General features: G+C 44.2%; 1 protein-coding gene across 2 annotated transcripts in view; it reads left to right on the top strand.

The window, feature by feature from the left end:
- The window catches only part of LOC131127832 (neurogenic locus notch homolog protein 1-like), a 52,573-nt gene that overhangs the window by 19,669 nt on the left and 12,257 nt on the right, over positions 1-20,647 (top strand). For both annotated transcript variants that reach the window (XM_058070108.2, XM_078789520.1), the window contains 20 exons: positions 1,039-1,161; positions 1,726-1,959; positions 2,676-2,831; positions 3,611-3,796; positions 4,434-4,547; positions 8,123-8,236; positions 9,822-10,055; positions 10,130-10,240; positions 12,372-12,564; positions 14,178-14,323; positions 14,407-14,520; positions 15,182-15,301; positions 17,369-17,521; positions 17,602-17,830; positions 18,283-18,484; positions 18,563-18,716; positions 18,792-18,976; positions 19,866-19,998; positions 20,153-20,410; positions 20,530-20,642. In XM_058070108.2, coding sequence (XP_057926091.2) covers positions 1,039-1,161; positions 1,726-1,959; positions 2,676-2,831; positions 3,611-3,796; positions 4,434-4,547; positions 8,123-8,236; positions 9,822-10,055; positions 10,130-10,240; positions 12,372-12,564; positions 14,178-14,323; positions 14,407-14,520; positions 15,182-15,301; positions 17,369-17,521; positions 17,602-17,830; positions 18,283-18,484; positions 18,563-18,716; positions 18,792-18,976; positions 19,866-19,998; positions 20,153-20,410; positions 20,530-20,642 — 3,272 coding nt within the window. The remainder of the gene's footprint in view (positions 1-1,038; positions 1,162-1,725; positions 1,960-2,675; positions 2,832-3,610; positions 3,797-4,433; positions 4,548-8,122; positions 8,237-9,821; positions 10,056-10,129; positions 10,241-12,371; positions 12,565-14,177; positions 14,324-14,406; positions 14,521-15,181; positions 15,302-17,368; positions 17,522-17,601; positions 17,831-18,282; positions 18,485-18,562; positions 18,717-18,791; positions 18,977-19,865; positions 19,999-20,152; positions 20,411-20,529; positions 20,643-20,647) is intronic.

Raw genomic sequence — 20,647 nt, 5'->3', positions numbered from 1 at the left:
GCCGCCGGGGCAACACGGGGCAGATGCCTGACTGTAAATCATGTGGTGGAAAAATACATCGGCGAACCCACGCGCGTATCGGCCGATACCGATACAAGGAAAAAACACAAATATTGGCCCGATATATCGGCCGGCCGATGTATCGGTCCATCCTTAATCTTAATGTACCAAATGTATCAAAGTGGTCCCCCCATCTTCAGTGGAAAATGTTTGGACCCCCTGCTTTAGATATCACTACAGATGGCACCATATTGGCTAAAAAGTGGGATGGAAAAGTTGTTTTGGTAGCCCTTCACAACTTTTTACAGTACAGGTTTTTACAGGTTCGTAACAAAAAGCAATACACTGTGGAAATATGGCATAAATCCGGGTTAAATTTCCTCTTATTTAATGCCATTTCAATGATGTCACATCACGCCGTGTGTGCAGGTATTTGTGCGTGTTTTGGCGCGCGCAGTGTGTGAACGGGGAGGAAAGCAGGAAGGCATCTGGGCTTATCATAAGGAAATGGTCAAAGGACAACATCCTTTACTCATAGCACAGCGAGGACCAGCTCGCTGGGATTATGATCCCTCCTACCGTCTCATCACCTCCAAACACACACACACATAAATTGCCTTGTTTTTGGCCCGAGTCCTGAAGTTAATGCAAAATATCTTTGAGGCGGCTTTCCATCCTGCTAGAAGGAACCTGAAAATAGTTGTTCTGAATGTACACTACGAGTATAACGCTGATCTAGGGCCCACCAAATGAAAGCTGTCAACGTGACGACCAGCATGACTACCGTTACACCCCTACTCTTTTGGCTTCTGATGCTAACTCTTCTTAATGTCATTTTTAACGTTTACTACACGGTGAAGTTGCCACAGACCTCAAGAGCACAGATGGGAGGAAAAAGACGGTTAACTGTAGTTTCATTCTTTCATCTCTTTCTACTGTGCTTGGCCGCACCAGCAGGGAAGAATAACTGTCAGTCTGAGGTGTCTGTCCAGCGCATCGATATTAACCCATTGACATCATTTAACATCTTGGTGGTAGGCTTTGCCGGGAAAAACTGCAACCAGAACGTCGATGATTGTCCAGGCCACGAGTGCCAGAACGGGGGGACCTGTGTGGATGGAGTCAACACCTACAACTGCCAGTGTAGACCCGAATTCACAGGTGAGGGTGTCAAAACACTTATGCAGTCGTCCCTCGTTTATCGCCGTAATAAGTAGTTCCAAGTGGATTTCTGCAAAGTAGGATTCAATATGAATAAATGTAATATTTTTGTAGTATGGCAAAGAAAACCTGTTTACGAGTTTCTAAATATGGTTACAACATTATTAGAGCCCTCTAGACATGATATAACACCCCTATAGTCACATGTACCTTTCATTTGTACTATATAGAAGATGTAATCAGAGAAAATAGTCATCTTAGACATAAATAAGATAACATAAACTCACATGTTTTTATGGAACCTTTTATGGTACCTGAGGTACCTATCGTGTCATCAACTTACTGTAGTGATGGTTTTAAATGGCTTTTACACTCATATTACCCAATGTAGTAGACATAATAATCAAGTCGAGTGCCTGTCTCACTGAACAATTACTGACACCTAGTGGTCTATGTGCAATACTGCATTCACAACAAGAATGCGTCTTTTGTACAACTGTAACAGCAAATGAGAGAAAAATGCCGGCGCCAAAAATAGAGATTTGCCCGTGTCCCCGTCACCAGGTCAGCTCTGCACAGAAGACGTGGACGAGTGCCAGCTGATGCCCAACGCCTGCCAAAATGGCGGCACGTGCCACAACACCTATGGCAGCTTCCAGTGTGTGTGCGTGAACGGGTGGACAGGGGACGACTGCAGCGAAAACATCGACGACTGCCCAAGCGCCGCCTGCCACCACGGGTCCACCTGCCACGATCGCGTTGCCTCTTTCTTCTGCGAGTGTCCTCATGGCCGCACAGGTTGGGGAATATGTTTGCTGTTTTCAAACACTTCAAAGCTGTTTTCTGTGTGATCTTGTGCACTTTATTTATGTTTTATGAGTGATATATGAGTGCGATACCACTGATTTAGTTTATGATCTGATACTGAGTAAAATTCTTTGTGTAAATTCAACGTGTGTGGTACATTTTTAAAAGTAGTGTTTTTCATATCATAGCATAAATAATACAAGGCATTTATTCAATTCATTAATGAAATAAATGATTAACTTAAATATATGAATGATTTAAATAGCCGCACGGTGGATAGTGGTTAGCATGTAGGCCACACTGTGTGGAGTTTTGCTTGTTTTCTCCGGGAAGTTGGAGAAATTATGGTTTGATTGGTTGGTTGTCTGTACGCGCCCTGCGATTGGCTGGCAACCAGTCCAGGGTGCCCCGAGCCTCCCGCCCAAAGCCAGCCTGGGTGGATTCATTATAAAGACGTCAAATGAATGAAGTATCGAAAGTATTGACATTGGCTTTTAAGAGCTGGTATTGGAAGTATCTAGATTATTATATACGTATGCTGTAATTGCATTTGTTCAACTTAATAGAAGGTTTTCTGTTAGAAAACATCATTAAAACATCAATTTTGCATAATAGGGGCCCATAATAATTACCTGCAGGTATATACGGTATATTGTATGAAATGGACTTCCGTGGTTTGGCTTTATTGAGCGTGTGTTTTGCTGCAGGTCTCCTGTGCCAGCTTGATGACGCCTGCATCAGCAACCCTTGTCAGAAGGGCTCCAACTGTGACACCAACCCCGTCAGTGGGAATCACGTCTGCACTTGCCCTCCGGGCTACTTGGGGGTCTCCTGTGATCAAGACGTTGACGAGTGCTCACTGGGTAAAAACTCCAACCACATGCACCAAGCTTTTCTAATGCACAAGTGGATTAAGTAACTGCCAGTGTACTTGGATCGGATTTTATTTGTTTATGTTAGCATCACTCTTCTTGCGCCAGACTACCATAATTTCCGGACTATAGAGCGCACCTGATTATAAGCCTCACCCACTACATTTTTAGAGGAAAACCGATTTTGTACATACACAAGCCGCACCTGTATATAAGCCCACATTAAAACATGTAAACATATTTACAAAGAAAGACGGTACACAGAGAGAGTTTTCAAAGTTTTAATAATATAACTTAACAATAATAATAATATAACTTTCTTCACAAACGGTGCCTGTGACGTGGCAGTAAAACGGTAGCAACATGGTAACAACACGATAGCAACACAATAGCAACACCGTATAACACGTCTGGTAAAACAGGTCTGGTAAAAGAACATACTGGTAAAAAATCACGGTAAGCCGTCTTCATCTTCCTGAAAGCTGCGTCATATGCCTTTTTTTTTGCATTTTCCATGATGAGGGTTTGTTCACGCTAATTTAATTTATGCACAAGACAAGAAGTTGCAGTCTTCCTCGACGCATATATTCTTACCTTTTCTACTCGAGAGCCCCTGGCGGCCGTTAGAAAAATTACATAAATTGGCCGCATCACTGAATAAGCCGCAGGGTTGAAAGTTTGGGGGAAAAAAGTAGCGGCTTATAGTTCGGAATTTACGGTAGTCTTTACTCAGCCGTTTGTTAAAGTTCAATAACTCCTGTTTTGAACAGGTCCCAACCCTTGTGAGCACGCCGGCAAGTGCATAAACACCAAGGGCTCGTTCCAGTGTAAGTGCCAGCGAGGATACTTGGGGGCGCGTTGCGAGCTGGACATCAACGAGTGCCTGGCCAACCCGTGCATGAACGAGGCCACCTGCCTGGACCAAATAGGGGACTTCCACTGCATCTGCATGCCAGGTTTGTGTTGTAGGATGGTGAACTTTATGACTTTCAGTGACTGGCGCGAGACATTCTTGATGGAATGGAATGGCCTTTATTGTCATTATACAAGATGTACAATGAAATTGGAGAGCTTCTCCTTTCAGTGCAGTAGTCAAGTTTAAAAAACAAAAAAGTATGTAAAGTAGAGTAAAAACAATATATATACAAAATATATACAAGATATCCAAAATATACACATAGTATTGCACAGGAGCATATGCAGGAGCAGATATATTAATTTTAGTGCAATGATCAATGGGTCATAGTGCAAATAATGACTGGTGTGTACAGATGAGTAAAGTTACATATGAGTGTATTGTATTGGGTTGTTAAATAAATAAATATGATTGAGGTAGTAACAGAGGCAGTGATGGAAATATTGCACATTTACATTATGCTAATATATATAAATGATGACGTCCCTTGATACTTTTGCCCTTATAACTTATTAACCAATGAATTGGTTTGTACCGCTAAATAGACGCTCCTATCCCATGTGTATAAGCTGTGTTCAAGTTAGTACCAGGAGTGTGAGAAAACTTCCCAGCGTGAGTGCATCTCTGGTCTAACACACGCCCCCCCCCTCCTCGTTCCTCCCTTGCTAATTGGCCAGGCTACGAGGGGGAGTTCTGCGAGATCGATACGGACGAGTGCGCCCACAGCCCCTGCCTGAACAGCGGCAAGTGTATCGACAAGATCAACGCCTTCCACTGCCAGTGCCCCACAGGTGAGGCCGCCGTCGAGCAGCGAAGGGAGGGGTATGTGAGGGGGGATAGCTGGGCCAGGGGGCACGGAGGTCGATCTCTCGCTGTCTCTCCCGCCCCGCCCCCCTCCAACACACTAAAACACAAACACACTGGCGCAGACACAAACAGCCCCGTGGATGGCAGCTAATCCCAAGCCCTGAGGCAGGCTTACACAGGCCCTGCTAGCCCTCAACCAAAGCTGCAACGGAAAAGGAGAAGAAGAGCAAAATCTATGGGGTGCTAGGCTTGAGGAAGTTTCAACTCTTTCTACAAGTTTTTTTGTATCTTTTAACAAAGTTATATGGGTGATTGGTGGACTGAATTGCGACTGGGAACAGGGAAAGTTGATATAGTCAGACATTACTGGTATTTTCTGTGTTGACATGGTCGTTTGTTCCAGCTCACTGGTTGTTTTGGTGCACAAATTCCTCTTTGAGTATCACTATTTGGACAAGACGTGTCTGTGTTTGGTTCAGTGAAGGAATGTACCACCGACAAAAAAGAAAGGGGGATAAAAAAAGCATATTGAATGTTTCACCAAACATGCTCATTGAGGTGGAAATGATTTTTTTTTTCAACCTCATTCTTTTATTTTTCTGCAAGGATCAAAGGCGGGGTGGGTGGGGAGAAACAGGATTCTTCCTTCCTTGAAAGAGTAAGAAAAGAAGAAGGACGTAAAGGAAAAAAAGAAGCAAAAGATGCCTGAGAAGTGTTGGGATTATGTGAGGAAGTGGTGGCGGTGAAATGTTTTGGGTGGGTGGCGGGATGGCGGGATGAGACGTGCTGGCCGTTAATGCAGAAGCAGGAAGGGAGGAGTAAAGAAGGGGCTTGGGGGGGGGGGGCTTCTGAACCGCCGTGCTTGAAATGTAAATTTCTCACAGTTGAGAGGCTGAGACGAGGGTCCCCTCGTTCCATTTGTGTACACGCAATAGCCATGGAAACCCCACTGAGAGCCATTGAAATTTGTCATTCCTGCAGTTTGAGGGTGGGGGGGTCTTTGATTGCTGAGGTTAGTGTGTGTGTGTTTCTGTTTTCACTGTTTGTGACACGTGACATGGTGACCAAATATATAAAGGAAACATTCATACTTTCACGCACACCGTTCATAACATAAAGAATACAGGACATCATAGTAATTTATTCATTTATTTTCAAACCTGATGTATGTTGAGATACAATCTAACCAAAATACAGAAAAAAAACAGGACGAAATCATATACAGTAAAGTCTCGTTATATTGATATCGGTTATAACGAAATTACTGCTTATTACGATACTATTTTCATTTCCCGGCAAATTTCTAGTCTTTTATGATATAATTAGTTCCGTTAGTACGATACCCGGTTATTATGATAATCCGGTTACTACAATGCCCTTTTCATCTCCCGCCAGCCAATTTGGGCTGCTTATATCGATACAAAAGCAGCTTAAATCAATCTTTGCTTAAGGATTTCAATACCAAAAAAGAACACGGCGAACGGCTGCTTCCAGTCAACTTTATTTTTCACACTTCCACCACCAGAGCGCAGCACACACACCGATTCCCGCACTTCCTGGTTCACAGGTCATGCTCAACCCGCCCCACATAGCTGGCCAAACACATGCCTGCAACAGAAGAACCAACGAACGCCAGCATGTACATATGAAAAACAGTGATTATTGCAAGCGATAAAAAGATATCTGAATACAACACAATTAAATACATGTATTTGTACGCTTGTGTCTTCGTTGGAATAGGTGTGTATGCTATGTCAGTTGGTTCTTCTGTTGCAGGCATGTGTTTGGCCAGCTATGTGGGGCGGGTTGAGCATGACCTGTGAACCAGGAAGTGCGGGAATCGGTGTGTGTGCTGTGCTCTGGTGGTGGAAGTGTGAAAAATAAAGTTGCCTGGAAGCAGCCGTTCGCCGTGTTCTTTTTTGGTATTGAAATCCTTAAGCAAAGATTGATTTAAGCTGCTCGACATTGTTCTATACTATAGAACAATGTCGAGTGCATTATTGCCCACTTTTAATGCAGTTCGCCGCAGGATCGGATATATCGACAGTCCGGTTATATCGATATTTTTTCCGACTCCCGACAATATTGATATAACGAGACTTCACTGTATCTGAAGTATTAAAAGTATCGATCGACTTTAGAGCATGAAGAGCTGCTATTGGAAATCAATCAAAACATTCATTCATTCATTTTCTACCGCTTATCCTCACAAAGGGGTGCTGGAGCCTATCCCAGCTGTCTTCGGGCGAGAGGCGGGTTACACCCTGGACTGGTGGCCAGCCAATCACAGGGCACATATAGACAAACAACCATTCACACTCACATTCATACCTATGGACAATTTGGAGTTGCCAATTAACCTAGCATGTTTTTGGAATGTGGGAGGAAACCGGAGTACCCGGAGAAAACCCACACATGCACGGGGAGAACATGCAAACTCCACACAAAGATGGCCGAGGGTGGAATTGAACTAGGGTCTCCTAGCTGTGAGGTCTGCGCGCTCTGCAGCCCCAATCAAAACAAAAAAATCAAAAACAGCACTTACTGGACACGTATGGAATTACATATGCGGGGTGCACGTGTGGTACGTAGTCCACAAATGGCACTTATGAAATAAATGATATTTCGCCCAAACCTGACACCGGCAACGGTGCAAAAGCACACGTTAGGTTAACTGCAGACTCTAAATTGTTGAAAGCTCTGAATGGTTGTTTGTCTAGATGTGCTGCCTCTTGCCCTAAATCATCTGGAATAGACCCTCATAAGGACATTGAGGTTATGTTGGGGGTTTTAGCAAAAGTCCTGAGGGACAAATCACACTTGACGTTCTTGCCAGATTTGCCTGTACTGATTCTGTTTTAGGAGCTTGAAACCACCTGTGTGTCCCCATCCATAAGAAGCACTTTATCTCTTCATCAGATAACATCTTACTTGTCTTTGGATTGTACCATCATGGGACAAAAGAGGGGAGAAAAAAAGGTGGAAGGGGAAACATCTGAGATGAGAGTAGCCCGGGACTGCAGAGAAAGAGAGGGCCTGCTGTTAGATTTTTTAATCAAAAGGAGGTTTCAATAGTAGAGGGTGAAAGGTCAAGCTGGAGAATGCACATTGTGATGGAAAGGCTTTTTTTGAAGGGGGTGGCGGGGGCAGCATCCCAGCAGCAGTTTGGCCTTGCGTTCGGCAGACAGGCCTTCCTTTGTCTGGCCGTCTTGATCAGGAGGCTGTGCAACTTTCACTCTCTTCTTACACTCCCGCCCCCCCACAAATGACCCCCTCCTCTCTCTCTCTCGCTCCCTCCCCCAAAACCCTTGTTGAATGGTGTTGAATGGAAAGAACTCGTAGGGTTGGAGTGGTTGTTAATTAACATGCAGGTTTCTGATTCAGGATTACGAGTAAGAGCAGTTGGATATGGTGACAAAACAGGAGCCGTGTCTTTGTGTGCACACACACACACACACACACACACACACACACACACACACACACACACACACACACACACACACACTTTAATGCACCCATGCACACAATTACACCCTCTTGTTGTTCTTCTTCCCAGGCTTCAGCGGCCACCTTTGCCAGATAGACATAGATGAGTGTGCCAGCACGCCGTGCAAGAATGGCGCCAAGTGCACAGACGGGCCAAATAAGTACACCTGCGAGTGCACAGACGGTAAGCAAACGCCATAATCACGGCTCGGTACGTACCGCAGTTTTAAAGTTACGCTTCGGTTGGTTTTGGGCCACAGTGAGGGAAAAAAAATTAAACTTGCTTAGCTTATGAGTAAACAGCTTTAATGATCACAATATATAAAAATTCAAGTGATATGTAGTCATTACCTTACATTAGTACATTAGCTTAACAATGCATGTTTTCAGCCATGGCGTGCCCGACATGAAAGAGTGAAAAAAGGTTCTCCTCCCATTCCATGTGGAAGTGGTAAGTTTGGGGTTGTAAACTAACTTGAGGCTAACTGGTTAGATTGCTAGCGTGTTAGGTCACTAGCTCGCTAAATTGGTAGCTATACCAGCCTTGAGTCCCTGCAGCATAAGAATTGCGCATTGTGATGTAAACAATGGATAGGAGTGTAAAGGTGATTATATGTGTGTTAGTTCATGTCTACAGGGCTCTAATAATGTTAAAAAGTAGATTTGGAATATCCGATGCTGGCTGATATTTTTTGTGGCTAATATCCGATATCTAATATTATCACATACTACAGTATTAATTGTCCCTGTACCCTAGAAACCGCTCATGAATTATACGGGAAAAGGACGAAATGATACTGTGTCAAAGCCCAGGGCAGTGATACTGATAAAATATAGAGTTTAACCATGTCCAGTATCAGCCCCCATGCCCGTGAAACAACCAATCAGAGAACAGCGCACGAGCGTGAACACGGTTGACACTCCCGGCGAAAGACAAATAGGGAAAATAGCAAACAGAATATTAGAAATGGAACGTTTTATCACCATTAACGAGGAGGACACTCTTGAAATGATCGAAAAAACTAAAAATGCAAATACAAGTCGGAAAACCAAGGGCGACCTCAAGCTTTTTTCTGAATGGCTCATCAACTGCAAGAAAGAACGAAGACTGGTAGAAAGTACTCCCCCTCCTGAGTTAGACAAATACGTGTTCTTGTTTATTTTCTCAATCAGAAAAGAAAATGGGGATGAATATGAGCCTGATATAATACATGTAATAAACTAAACATTTTCTGGAAACAAAATGGTCTTTTGATTAAATAGTACATGATAATAAGCTCATGATTAAATAGTATGTGATAATAAGATCATCACATCAGGCCAGTATCACATCGTGCCAGCATCAGCCCGAGACCGAAGGTGATACTGGCACTTGGGGGCATGATACCTGGCCTGATACCAGACAAACCATGTGATAACCTATAATTATCAAATCGGTGCACCCCCATTCACAATGTTTCTTTTTAGGCCATATTTTATTTTGACTAAATGTAACTTCCTTATTGACGGCAGTGCAGCATTAATAGTTGCAGCATGGAGCCCCGTTCTCCATTTCTACTGAACAATGGTGGCACACTGCTTTCGTCTTATCCACTTGTCCGATTACGTATTTCACCAGCGAGGCCAAGTGTCCCAAACAGGGAACTTTAAGAAGATTTTCAAGCTCTGGCTGTGTTTGTTTTTTGAGTAGACTTATGGCGTAACATGGCGTTACACCCCAAGAAACTACAGATTTGTTACGCCCTATTAAAATGAATCGTTTTTGTCAGGCTACACCGGGAGGCACTGCGAGACGGACATCAACGAATGTTACTCGGATCCATGCCACTATGGCTCCTGCATTGACGGCCTGGCCTCCTTCAGCTGCCACTGCCACCCCGGTTACACTGGCCGACTGTGCGAGACCAACATCAACGAGTGTCTGAGCCAACCGTGCAGAAACGGCGGCGTCTGCCAGGACAGAGAAAACGCTTACATCTGCAACTGCCCCAAGGGGACCACAGGCAAGCGGATCAAACAGGTTTTTTGGAAGTGATAACCTTTCTTTCATGGTGACTGAATGTGTTGTTTCTGCCAGGAATCAACTGTGAAATCAACACTGATGACTGCAAGAGCAACCCATGTGACTATGGGACCTGCATTGACAAGATCAATGGCTATGAGTGCGCCTGCAAGGCCGGCTACACTGGTAAGAAACTTCTATGTGTTTAATATAAGGCCCGGGTTAAACCTGTTATTTGGCAGGGGATGTGGATCAGGCTCTGAAAGGTTTAACAAAAGCTGGGAAGCAGTTTTTTGGCAGCTGAAGTCTCTCTTGCGTGCTTTTAGAGAAGAGGTTCCAAATAATAATGGGAAAAAAATTGTATCTTGCTTTGTGTACCAGGGCTCTACATTAAAAACAAAAATTACTTGCCTATGGGGAATCCTTAAGGTGAGAACTACTTGCCCGAACTTGTAACCCCATGTGAAATGCAAAGACTGCCATAATGATATCATCATAGATAATTCATCAGATAATAGTACTGACGTATTTAATTTGGAGGAATGTCTGAAAAATTGTGGAGATGTATGTTAACATGGCATGCCATACTACCTTACACATGGTAGTCGTAGTAAGCAGTGATATTTATAAGTTGTGCACCACAATGAAACATTATTGAATAGACACATTTGTGTACTAGTAAAGTGTTTTTAATCAAATGCTCAATCGTCAAACAATAATTTGTGAAGCAAAGGTGAGAAAAATACACAGAGAAATGGAAGCGCTAGATTTTGTAGCTTGTGCAAAATCAGCACTTGGTATCGGATCTAATCGGTAGATCATGACGTTGCATGGAAATCTGGATTGTCAAGAGACTTCTTGGCACTTTGCCTTGATAAATAAAAGTACATTCATGATTGAATAAACATTGTGCTTATTAAATAATAAAATGCTTGTGCACAATCAGCACTTGGTATCGGATCTAATCGGTGGTGTTTCATTGTGACCAATTAAAATTGCCACAGCAATGTGATTCACTCACCTGTGCCATCATTTGATTTGCTGCCGCTAATAAAATACTTGTTTAGGAGGCACTGGTTCATCACTTTTTGGTGTTTTCCTTCAGAAGTTGTTGAAGAATTAGACGATGTTGGCAGGGACGTCATGATAGATGTTTTCCTAGTCAAACGATCGCTGATTGGTTGATCGCAAACAAGAAAACGTGGACTGTAGACTACGGACCGCGGTCTAAATAAACGATTCTGATTGGTCCATTTCAAGATTTGCAAGGATTGGTTTGCAAACTACCACCGGAATTACGCAGTCCGTGTTTTACCAAAACCCAACAAGAACCGCTTTAAAAAAAACTCTTGGCAGTATGGCATGCCAAAGTGCACTTGCCCGACGGGAATATCACTGATTGGATTTACTTGCCCCAATTTTGTTTTAACTTGCCCCGGGCCATCGGTACATCGTTATTGTCGAGCCCTGGTGTACGCATGTTCGGAAGCTGGAATGTTACATTGACTCATTTCCGGACTATTTCCCGGTATATAAGCTGCACCCACTAAATTTAAATAGCAGAAGGGATGCTTCGACCACCGATCAATAAAAAATCGGCATCGGTCAATCAAAGCCCGGCAACACCGATCACGATATCTGATCACCTGTGCAAGCCCACAGCGAGCCTTTCGTGCTATGTAGTGTCTTGACCAAATTAACTGTCTTTGGCAGTGTCGTTCTTCCTTCAAAACAAAAACTTCCACGTCTGCTGTGGGAAACCCAACTGCTTACACACACCATGAAAAATACCTCTTCCACGATGAGTTGGAAGTGTGATTTTTAAGCCAGGTTGTTGGGTGTCTCAGTTGATCTGATGACAAAAAAGATGCAGTGTTAGGGAACCAAGGTATGGAGGGAGGAGACCGACAGATGGTAAGCTAGCCGACTAGTGAGCACACTCCTCTGAGGCTCGAGCCGGGTCCATTTTCCCGCTCCACCCTGTCCCCAACCTGCTGCTGTTCGGACATGCAAGCTTCCCGACTTACACAAAGAGAACACACACATACAGTCTGTGGCGCACACCGTCTCTGGGGATTTGAGTCGAAGAAAAGATTCACTGAAAGATTCCTGAAAGTTGAGCTTTTAAAAGCTTTGGAAGTCCCTTCCTGGAATTAAAGCTAAAAGGCTTCCTTTTATGTCATGTGTGGCACCGGCCTGAACGGTACGGCCGCTTCAAGTAGCCGACAATAGGAGCCGAAATTGTAAACTACCTTAAAGATGAAAGACGGTAAAAAAAATCACAATAGGAATAATACACGCTCTTCTTTCCCTGTAGGCACCATGTGCAACATCAACATTGACGAGTGTGCCGTCAGCCCGTGCCACAATGGCGGCACCTGCATTGACGGCATCAACAGCTTCACCTGCGTTTGTCCCGAGGGTTACCATGACCCCACCTGCTTCTCGCAGGTCAATGAGTGCCTCAGCAACCCCTGCATCCACGGTCACTGCGAGGACAAGGTCAACGGGTGAGGCCACACCCACATAGGAACTTTATTGTCGACTTCTCCATGTTGTACTGAGCAGCCGGGCTGATATGCACACGTATTGGTTAAAGTGTTCCCATATAGGCGTCGACAAGGGTGTTTAAAAATAGATATTTAATATTGTGAACTTATTGGTGACTTAGCCATATTCTATTGAGGTACCTGGACAGATACGCGTGCACCATGTTTATTTTTGTGCTATTATTTTTTAAATGTTTACTATTTTTATTAGCCGGCACGGCGGACGAGTGGTTAGTGTGCAGACCTCACAGCTAGTAGACCAGGGTTCAATTCCACCCTCGGGCATCTCTGTGTGGAGTTTGCATGTTCTCCCCGTGCTTGCGTGGGTTTTCTCCGGGTACTCCGGGTTCCTCCCACATTCCAAAAACATGCTAGGTTAATTGGTGACTCCAAATTGTCCATAGGTATGAATGTGAGTGTGAATGGTTGTTTGTCTATATGTGCCCTGTGATTGGCTGGCCACCAGTCCAGGGTGTACCACGCCTCCCGCCCAAAGACAGCTGGGATAGGCTCCAGCACACCCCGTGACCCTGGTGAGGATAAGCGGTAGAAAATGAATGAATGAATGAACACGTACCACTATTATCCTAGGTGTTGGCATGCTAATGTTCGTATTGCTAGCATGTTAACATTGTCATAGTAACATTTTTAGTAATTTTCACAAGTAGACATTTAAAGACGCAGCACTATCATGCTTGTTGTTAGCATGTTAGCATGCTAATTTTGGCACTTAGCATGCTAACAGCAGCATAGTAGCATTTTTATACATTTTTTATAGCTAGACACATATATAAACACTTGGCACTGTGATGCTATGTGTTAGCATTGCTTGCATTCTAAAATTAGCAATCTAAACATGTAGATAAAATACATACATACATGTAGATAAAATCCATCGGCGAACCCACGCGCGTATTGGCCGATACCGATTAAAGGAAAGAACGCAAATATTGGCCCGATATATCGGTCGATCCTTAGTTATGACCATCATACCTTAAGCCAGATCAGGTTTTACCATTGCAAATATTAAACTCGGTTTTCTCCCACATTCCAAAAACATGCTAGGTTAATTGGTGACTCCAAATTGTCCATAGGTATGAATGTGAGTGTGAATGGTTGTTTGTCTATATGTGCTCTGTGATTGGCTGGCGATCAGTCCAGGGTGTACCCCGCCTCTCGCCCGAAGACGGCTGGGATAGGCTCCAGCACCCCCTGCGACCCTCGTGAGGAAAAAGCGGTAGAAAATGAATGAATTATTTTTATTATTTTTACCACTACAAGCTCCATTTCCGCCTTTATAGACGTCATCACAAAAAGCCAAAGAAAAATGCACTTGTTTTGCAACTCACTGCCCTGAGTGCTGTAGTCTCATGTCATGCATGATATCGGTTTAACATCTGTGTTTTCTGGATGACTTTTGCGATATGTTTTCCAAATTGTTCAATTTTAGGCATGTTCAAGAGTATATTACATACACACCAAACATTTTGCTTTCTTGAATGTTGTTGGAGCCCTTTTTCTTGAACATTTGCGGCAAAGTTGTCTGGTATTTTATCATGTCTTTTCCATTTCAGATACAAATGCCTGTGTGACTCCGGCTGGAGCGGCAAAAACTGCGACATCAACAACAATGAGTGCGAGTCCAACCCGTGCATGAACGGAGGCACGTGCAAGGACATGACAAGCGGATATGTTTGCACCTGCCGCATAGGCTTCACTGGTTAGTGAGTCCTACATGCACACCTACAATACCGCCGCTGTTTTTAAAACGTGTGAGACATGTTATTTTTGTGTGGACCGCAGGACCAAACTGTCAAACCAACATCAACGAATGCGCCTCCAACCCCTGCCTCAACCAAGGGACCTGCATCGACGATGTGGCAGGCTACAAGTGCAACTGTATCCTGCCTTACACTGGTATGAAAATGTTATTCTATGCGGGTTCTGGCATTTCTCCAGTGAAGGGCAGTTTCCTCCGCTTGTGTGCTTTGACTTATTGGCCAAACAGGAGAAAAAATGAGCCACAAATTCAACAGCTTTCCATTAAAGATCAGCAACAAGACTTCCTGAGGGCTCCATGCCTCCGAAGCTTTGACCTCCTATGATACATGCATCCCTGGAAAACATTGTCATGACATCTCACATGTTATTTGAGCAGATAGCAATGGAAAGCGCCATTCTTGTATTTCAATTTGAGTCGTCTTTTTTTTTCTGCTGGAACAATCCACACAGGACAAAAGTCTTCTGCCTGTACTCGGGTGGGAAAAGGTCGCTTGACACATTTCCTGTTTGCCTGCTTCCCGTCTCACAGAACAGCAAATGCCCTCACAATGGCCGGAAGCTGCAGACGGCTTCCTGTACGAGGCGTGCGTTGTGGAAAAAGATAGGGAAATGTCTCCGCAGGCCGCTAATAGTGACGGAACCTGGAGAAAATCCTGCGATAGCAGCGATTGAAAGATCGCTCCACTTTCTTTCGGGTTATCTCCCGAGTTCACGACGGCTTTTTGCAATGTCACACGGTTCAGGTGGAGCATACATTGTCGTCATTTGTGTTGTGATATGTGTGTGTGTGTTACAGGAGAGAATTGTGAAAGCGTTATGGCCCCTTGTAGCTCCAAACCTTGCAAACACGGAGCAGTGTGTCAGGAGTCTGAGGACTATCAGAGCTTTTCCTGCGTCTGCCCAGAAGGATGGCAAGGTAAACAGTGATGTCAGCAAACCTCGTTATCTCAGTGGGGCCCAATGGAAAAGCCTCAGTATCATCACATGACATGTGAAATATTTTCTTTAGCACAGAAGCAAGAAGGTGTTGGTGTGGTAACTTCCTCTCAGGGGACTTTCTTTGATGACTTTTAAGTGACACAATGTGTCACATTCATTTCAGTAGTTTTTTTTCCAAAAATTATATAGACCAGTGTTTTTCAACCTTTTTTTACATTGGAAAAATCTTGTGGCACACCATTAACCAAAAATGTCACAAAATGTCACCACAACCTCACACGTGCATCAATAAGTCTATCGGAGGAACAAGGTAGGTGTTGCCACACGGACCAATATTACATTGCTCTGCCAGTCTTTACACCACAGACACTCCACAGTAGCCACGTTTACATGACGAGTTTTTCTCTTTCCGAATGACCTTTCGGGAAACAATGGTATCCATGGAAAGGAATATTCCAATCTCTTGTCTACATGCATTGTGAAAATCAAACAGAATAGTCAATGGGGCATGCGCAGTAAAACGTAAACATCAACATCATGTGATACCGACTTCCCCAAGTTTTTCTTTCACTTGTTGGAATAACTCCGTATTGACAGTTTTTCGTCTGTCCAGTCTTGAAGTTTAGTTTGAATGAAAAACAAACTTTGCTTAGTCCAGTGCCGATTGCTGGCCTCCATTTTTAAAACTGAAGAACGTCTGGAGCTGCGTGTTACGTCATATCTGAGCATGCGCTGAAAGAATCCACTCGGGATAAATTTAAACAGGAAAAGATCACATTCAATCTTGCTAATATTTTATCATTAAATCAGGACATGTTATATATATATATATATATATATATATATATATATATATATATATATATATATATATATATATATATATATATATAATTTCTTTTTTTAATAAAACTGCACTTGTGAATAAAGTATAGAAGGGTTTAGATTCTGTTTCACAGATGGCGGTAATGCACACGAAAGCTGCTTGCCAACCGCCAATAAACAACAGAAGAAGAAAAACACCACGAAGAAGAACGCACCCTGACAACTTTCCGTTTGAGCGGGTACAAGATACGGCAATCGGATTGGTTAAAGGAATATTCCATCTCTGTTCAATTCTTTCCGTTTGAGCAAATAAACCAAATGCAATTGGAATATTTGGGTCCATGTATACTATTGACATAATGGCTATTGACATAATATTTGCAAATGATGATTAATAAATGTTAATTATAAAAAGTGATATTGGATATTTCCTCACGGCACACCTGATGGTTTCTCAAGGTCCACTAGTGTGCCGCGGCACAGTGGTTGAAAATCACTGATATAGACAATTACACACCGAAACAACATAATGTTCTTTAATTTTCTTTAACAATGATTTGGCATGCATGAGAAAGTGGAAAGGAAAACATAGCTTTCTTTGGCCCACGGGGTAATTTATAAAAAAAATAATAATATTGCACAACACAGTAACAACAGAACCAATGTTGTAATGATGAGTTAATTATAAGAAAATGTAGTAAGAGACATGAGTCTCACACCAACAGCTGAGTAGCCATATCGACGTTTTAAAGCGCATGTGGAGGTAGGCAAAACTGCTGGATGCTCACCACCACGACTACAGTTTTTAATGCAGATTTTGACCCTACACGAGACCCTGGCAGTTATATACCCGGCACTATAGGACAGTATTTCCTAACCTTTATAGAACCAAGAACAATCTTCATGATTTCTGTTGTAGGTTCATTTTGTACCTTCTGCCATCTAATGGAAGAGCGTTTAATTTTTCTGCATTTGTCGCTGGCATAAAAAGATGAACAAAAATATATTATTTATAGTCAATAAATAATCATTTAGGACCAATTATGTGAAATTGGATAATTTCCCGTGGCACACCTGATGATCTGTTATTATCTATGATTAATGTGCTGGGAATCATGTGGTTGGGAATCATCGCTGTGGAAGATCAATGAGAGATGTTAATCGGGTCGTTTATGGTCGTTTCCTGTTAATCAAGCGTCTTTCTCTCATGCATTATCAGGGCAAACCTGTGAAGTGGACATTAAAGAGTGTGTGAAGAATCCCTGCCGCAATGGAGCGATTTGCCAGAACACCATGGGGAGTTACCGCTGCGGCTGCAAACCCGGCTTCACCGGACGCAACTGTGAAACCGACATTGATGACTGCAAGCCCAGTAAGGCTTCTTGTCTGTATTACGTATGTACGCATGTGCATTTTAGACTAAAAGAAAAACCCATTCCTTCTCTCCTTCAGACCCGTGCAGCAACGGGGGCCTGTGCGAGGACGAGGTTGGCGGCTTCTTGTGTACGTGCCAGCCGGGCTTTCGGGGCAACACGTGCGACGAGGACATCAACGAGTGCGAGAGCAACCCGTGCAAGAACGGCGCCAACTGCACCGACTGTGTCAACAGTTACACCTGCACCTGCCCGCCAGGCTTCAGTGGTATCCACTGTGAAAACAACACTCCTGACTGCACAGAGAGGTATGGCGGGAAGAGGTTTTCTGGTCCACTGATGCCCCCTCTGGTCAAATACTCAATTACAACATCTTCACTTATTTGACACTATTTGTACACTTTATTTTGTCTGAATATGATCTTTTTTAAGGAGACCAGGGTTCAATTCCACCCTTGGCCATCTCTGTGTGGAGTTTGCATGTTCTCCCCGTGCATGCGTGGGTTTTCTCCGGGTACTCCGGTTTCCTCCCACATTCCAAAAACAGGTTAATTGGCGACTCCAAATTGTCCATAGGTATGAATGTGAGTGGGAATGGTTGTTTGTCTATATGTGCCCTGTGATTGGCTGGCGACCAGTCCAGGGTGTACCCCGCCTCTCGCCCAAAGACAGCTGGGATAGGCTCCAGCACCCCCGCGACCCTCGTGAGGAAAAGCGGTAGAAAATGAATGAATGAATGAATGATCTTTTTTATCTGCAGCTCCTGTTTTAATGGTGGCACATGCGTGGACGGCATCAACACCTTCACCTGCTTGTGCCCATCCGGCTTCACCGGCAGCTACTGTCAGCACGACATCAACGAGTGCGACTCCAGACCTTGCCTAAACGGCGGAACCTGCCAGGACAGCTACGGGACCTACAAGTGTACATGTCCTCATGGCCACACAGGACTCAACTGTCAGGTAAGTGTACTGTACTGCAGTGTGTATGTGTTTTATTTCTATTTTTACATTGAAATTGTAAACATTTTGCTACGTCAGCATCTGGTACGCTGGTGTGACTCGTCACCCTGTAAGAATGGGGGCAGTTGCTGGCAAAGGGGTACTACCTACAGCTGCCAGTGCCAAAGCGGCTGGGCGGGGGTCTACTGTGACATACCGAGCGTCTCCTGCGAGGTTGCAGCCAAACAGAGAGGTAAAGATATTCATTTCCCCTTCATCTTCGAAAAAAAAAACTCCTGAAGTGAATCACGCTGTCCTTCTCCGGCAGGGGTTGACGTAGCCAACCTGTGTCGTAACTCGGGCCAGTGTCTGGACGCCGGAAACGTTCACCGGTGCCGCTGCCAGGCTGGTTACACAGGAAGCTACTGTGAGGAGCAAGTGGATGAATGTACTCCCAACCCGTGTCAGAACGGAGCCACGTGTACCGACTTTTTGGGAGGATATTCATGCAAGGTGAGAGAGAGCAATATGAATTATTCAATGGGAGAGTTACGAGATCTTGTGTCACGAGAGGGCAGCCAGAATGCTATCAGGCTATGAGTTATTGCCTAATTCGGAAGTGCTTTATGCACACTAATCCTCACAATCCTACCTTTACTTGGTGTCCCTTGGTGTCCCCAGCATCACTCGCGATGCGTAATAGGTTTTTTTTTTTATCTTTATATTTACCCATATATCACTATTATAACTGCAACAACACTATTGTTCTATTTGTTTGGTATGAGTGTAGTGGTATTTAAATCATTCATTCATTCATTTTCTACCGCTTTTTCCTCATGAGGGTCGCGGGGGTGCTGGAGCCTATCCCAGCTGTTTTTGGGCGAGAGGCGAGGTACACCCTGGACTGGTTGCCAGCCAATCACAGGGCACACATAGATAAACAACCATTCACACTCACACCCATGGACAATTTGGAGTCGCCATTGGGTGGGGAACACAAAACCACAAAGTCCAGGACCCCAAAACACTAATTTGGTTGAGCCAAATCATGTAAACAAATTCATTTCATCCATCCATATATTTCCTGGAAAGCAAGGTCATGTGATTCTGCCGTCTATACCAGCCTCGACCAAATAATGTCAACTTTCGTTGATAAGATACTATTTTTTTTCAAACACAAGGCCGCCTTAATGAACAGGCCTATTTATAAACAACAGCATCCACCTCCAGTTATGTTAATCTCCCCTCAATAAAGGATAGACCGGCCTTAGCAGGATGGAGGCCAGGGAGTTTAAAAAAAAAAAAAGCCAGGTAAACAAAATCTTTGTTTCATGTCAGCCATTGATTGAACTCTTCCCTTCTCCTCTTCTTCTTGTCTTCTTCCTCCATTTTGGCGTGGCAGTGCATGCCAGGCTTCATGGGGACCAACTGCTCGGACGAGATCAATGAGTGTTTCTCCCAGCCGTGCCAGAACGGGGGCACCTGCATTGACCTGATCAATACCTACAAATGCTCCTGTCCCCGAGGAACCCAAGGTCAGCAGACCCCACGCACACACACATCTACACATATACGTACATCCGCTCCTCGCCTCATTAATTAGGAAAATCCTCCCTGTCCTCCACTTTTCAATGACCCTCGGAAAATATTCCAAACTTTGCCGTGATTTTCCTGGAATACCCGTACTAGGTGTTAACTGCGAGATCAACATCGACGACTGCACCCCGTTCGCCGATCCCGTCACCAAAGAGCCCAAGTGTTTCAACCACGGGAAGTGTGTGGACGGGGTGGGGGGCTACCACTGCATTTGCCCACCGGGATACGTGGGAGAGCGCTGCGAGGGGGACGTCAACGAGTGTCTTTCCAACCCGTGCGACCCGCGGGGCACACACCGATGCATCCAGCTCGCCAACAACTACCGCTGCGAGTGTCGCACAGGGTTCACAGGTACCGCATAAACGCACACGCCGGGAGTGGGAGCGTTTTCATGGCGTTTGAATGTATTGATTTTGTCCATATGGAACCAAGTGTATTTATAACCTAGTGTATTTGTGATGCCACTGCAGGTCAGCGCTGTGAAGCCGTGTTCGATGGCTGTAAGGGTAGACCCTGTCGTAACGGGGGGACCTGTGCTGTCGCCAGCAACACCCCCTATGGCTTCATATGCAAATGTCCTCCTGTGAG

Source organism: Doryrhamphus excisus, linkage group LG3 (assembly GCF_037039965.1).
Source record: "Doryrhamphus excisus strain RoL-2023G ecotype Guam linkage group LG3, RoL_Dexc_Guam_v1.1, whole genome shotgun sequence".
Lineage (NCBI taxonomy): Eukaryota > Metazoa > Chordata > Actinopteri > Syngnathiformes > Syngnathidae > Doryrhamphus > Doryrhamphus excisus.
The sequence above is the reverse complement of the archived record's forward strand: the minus strand, read 5'-3'. Positions and strand labels throughout refer to the sequence as shown.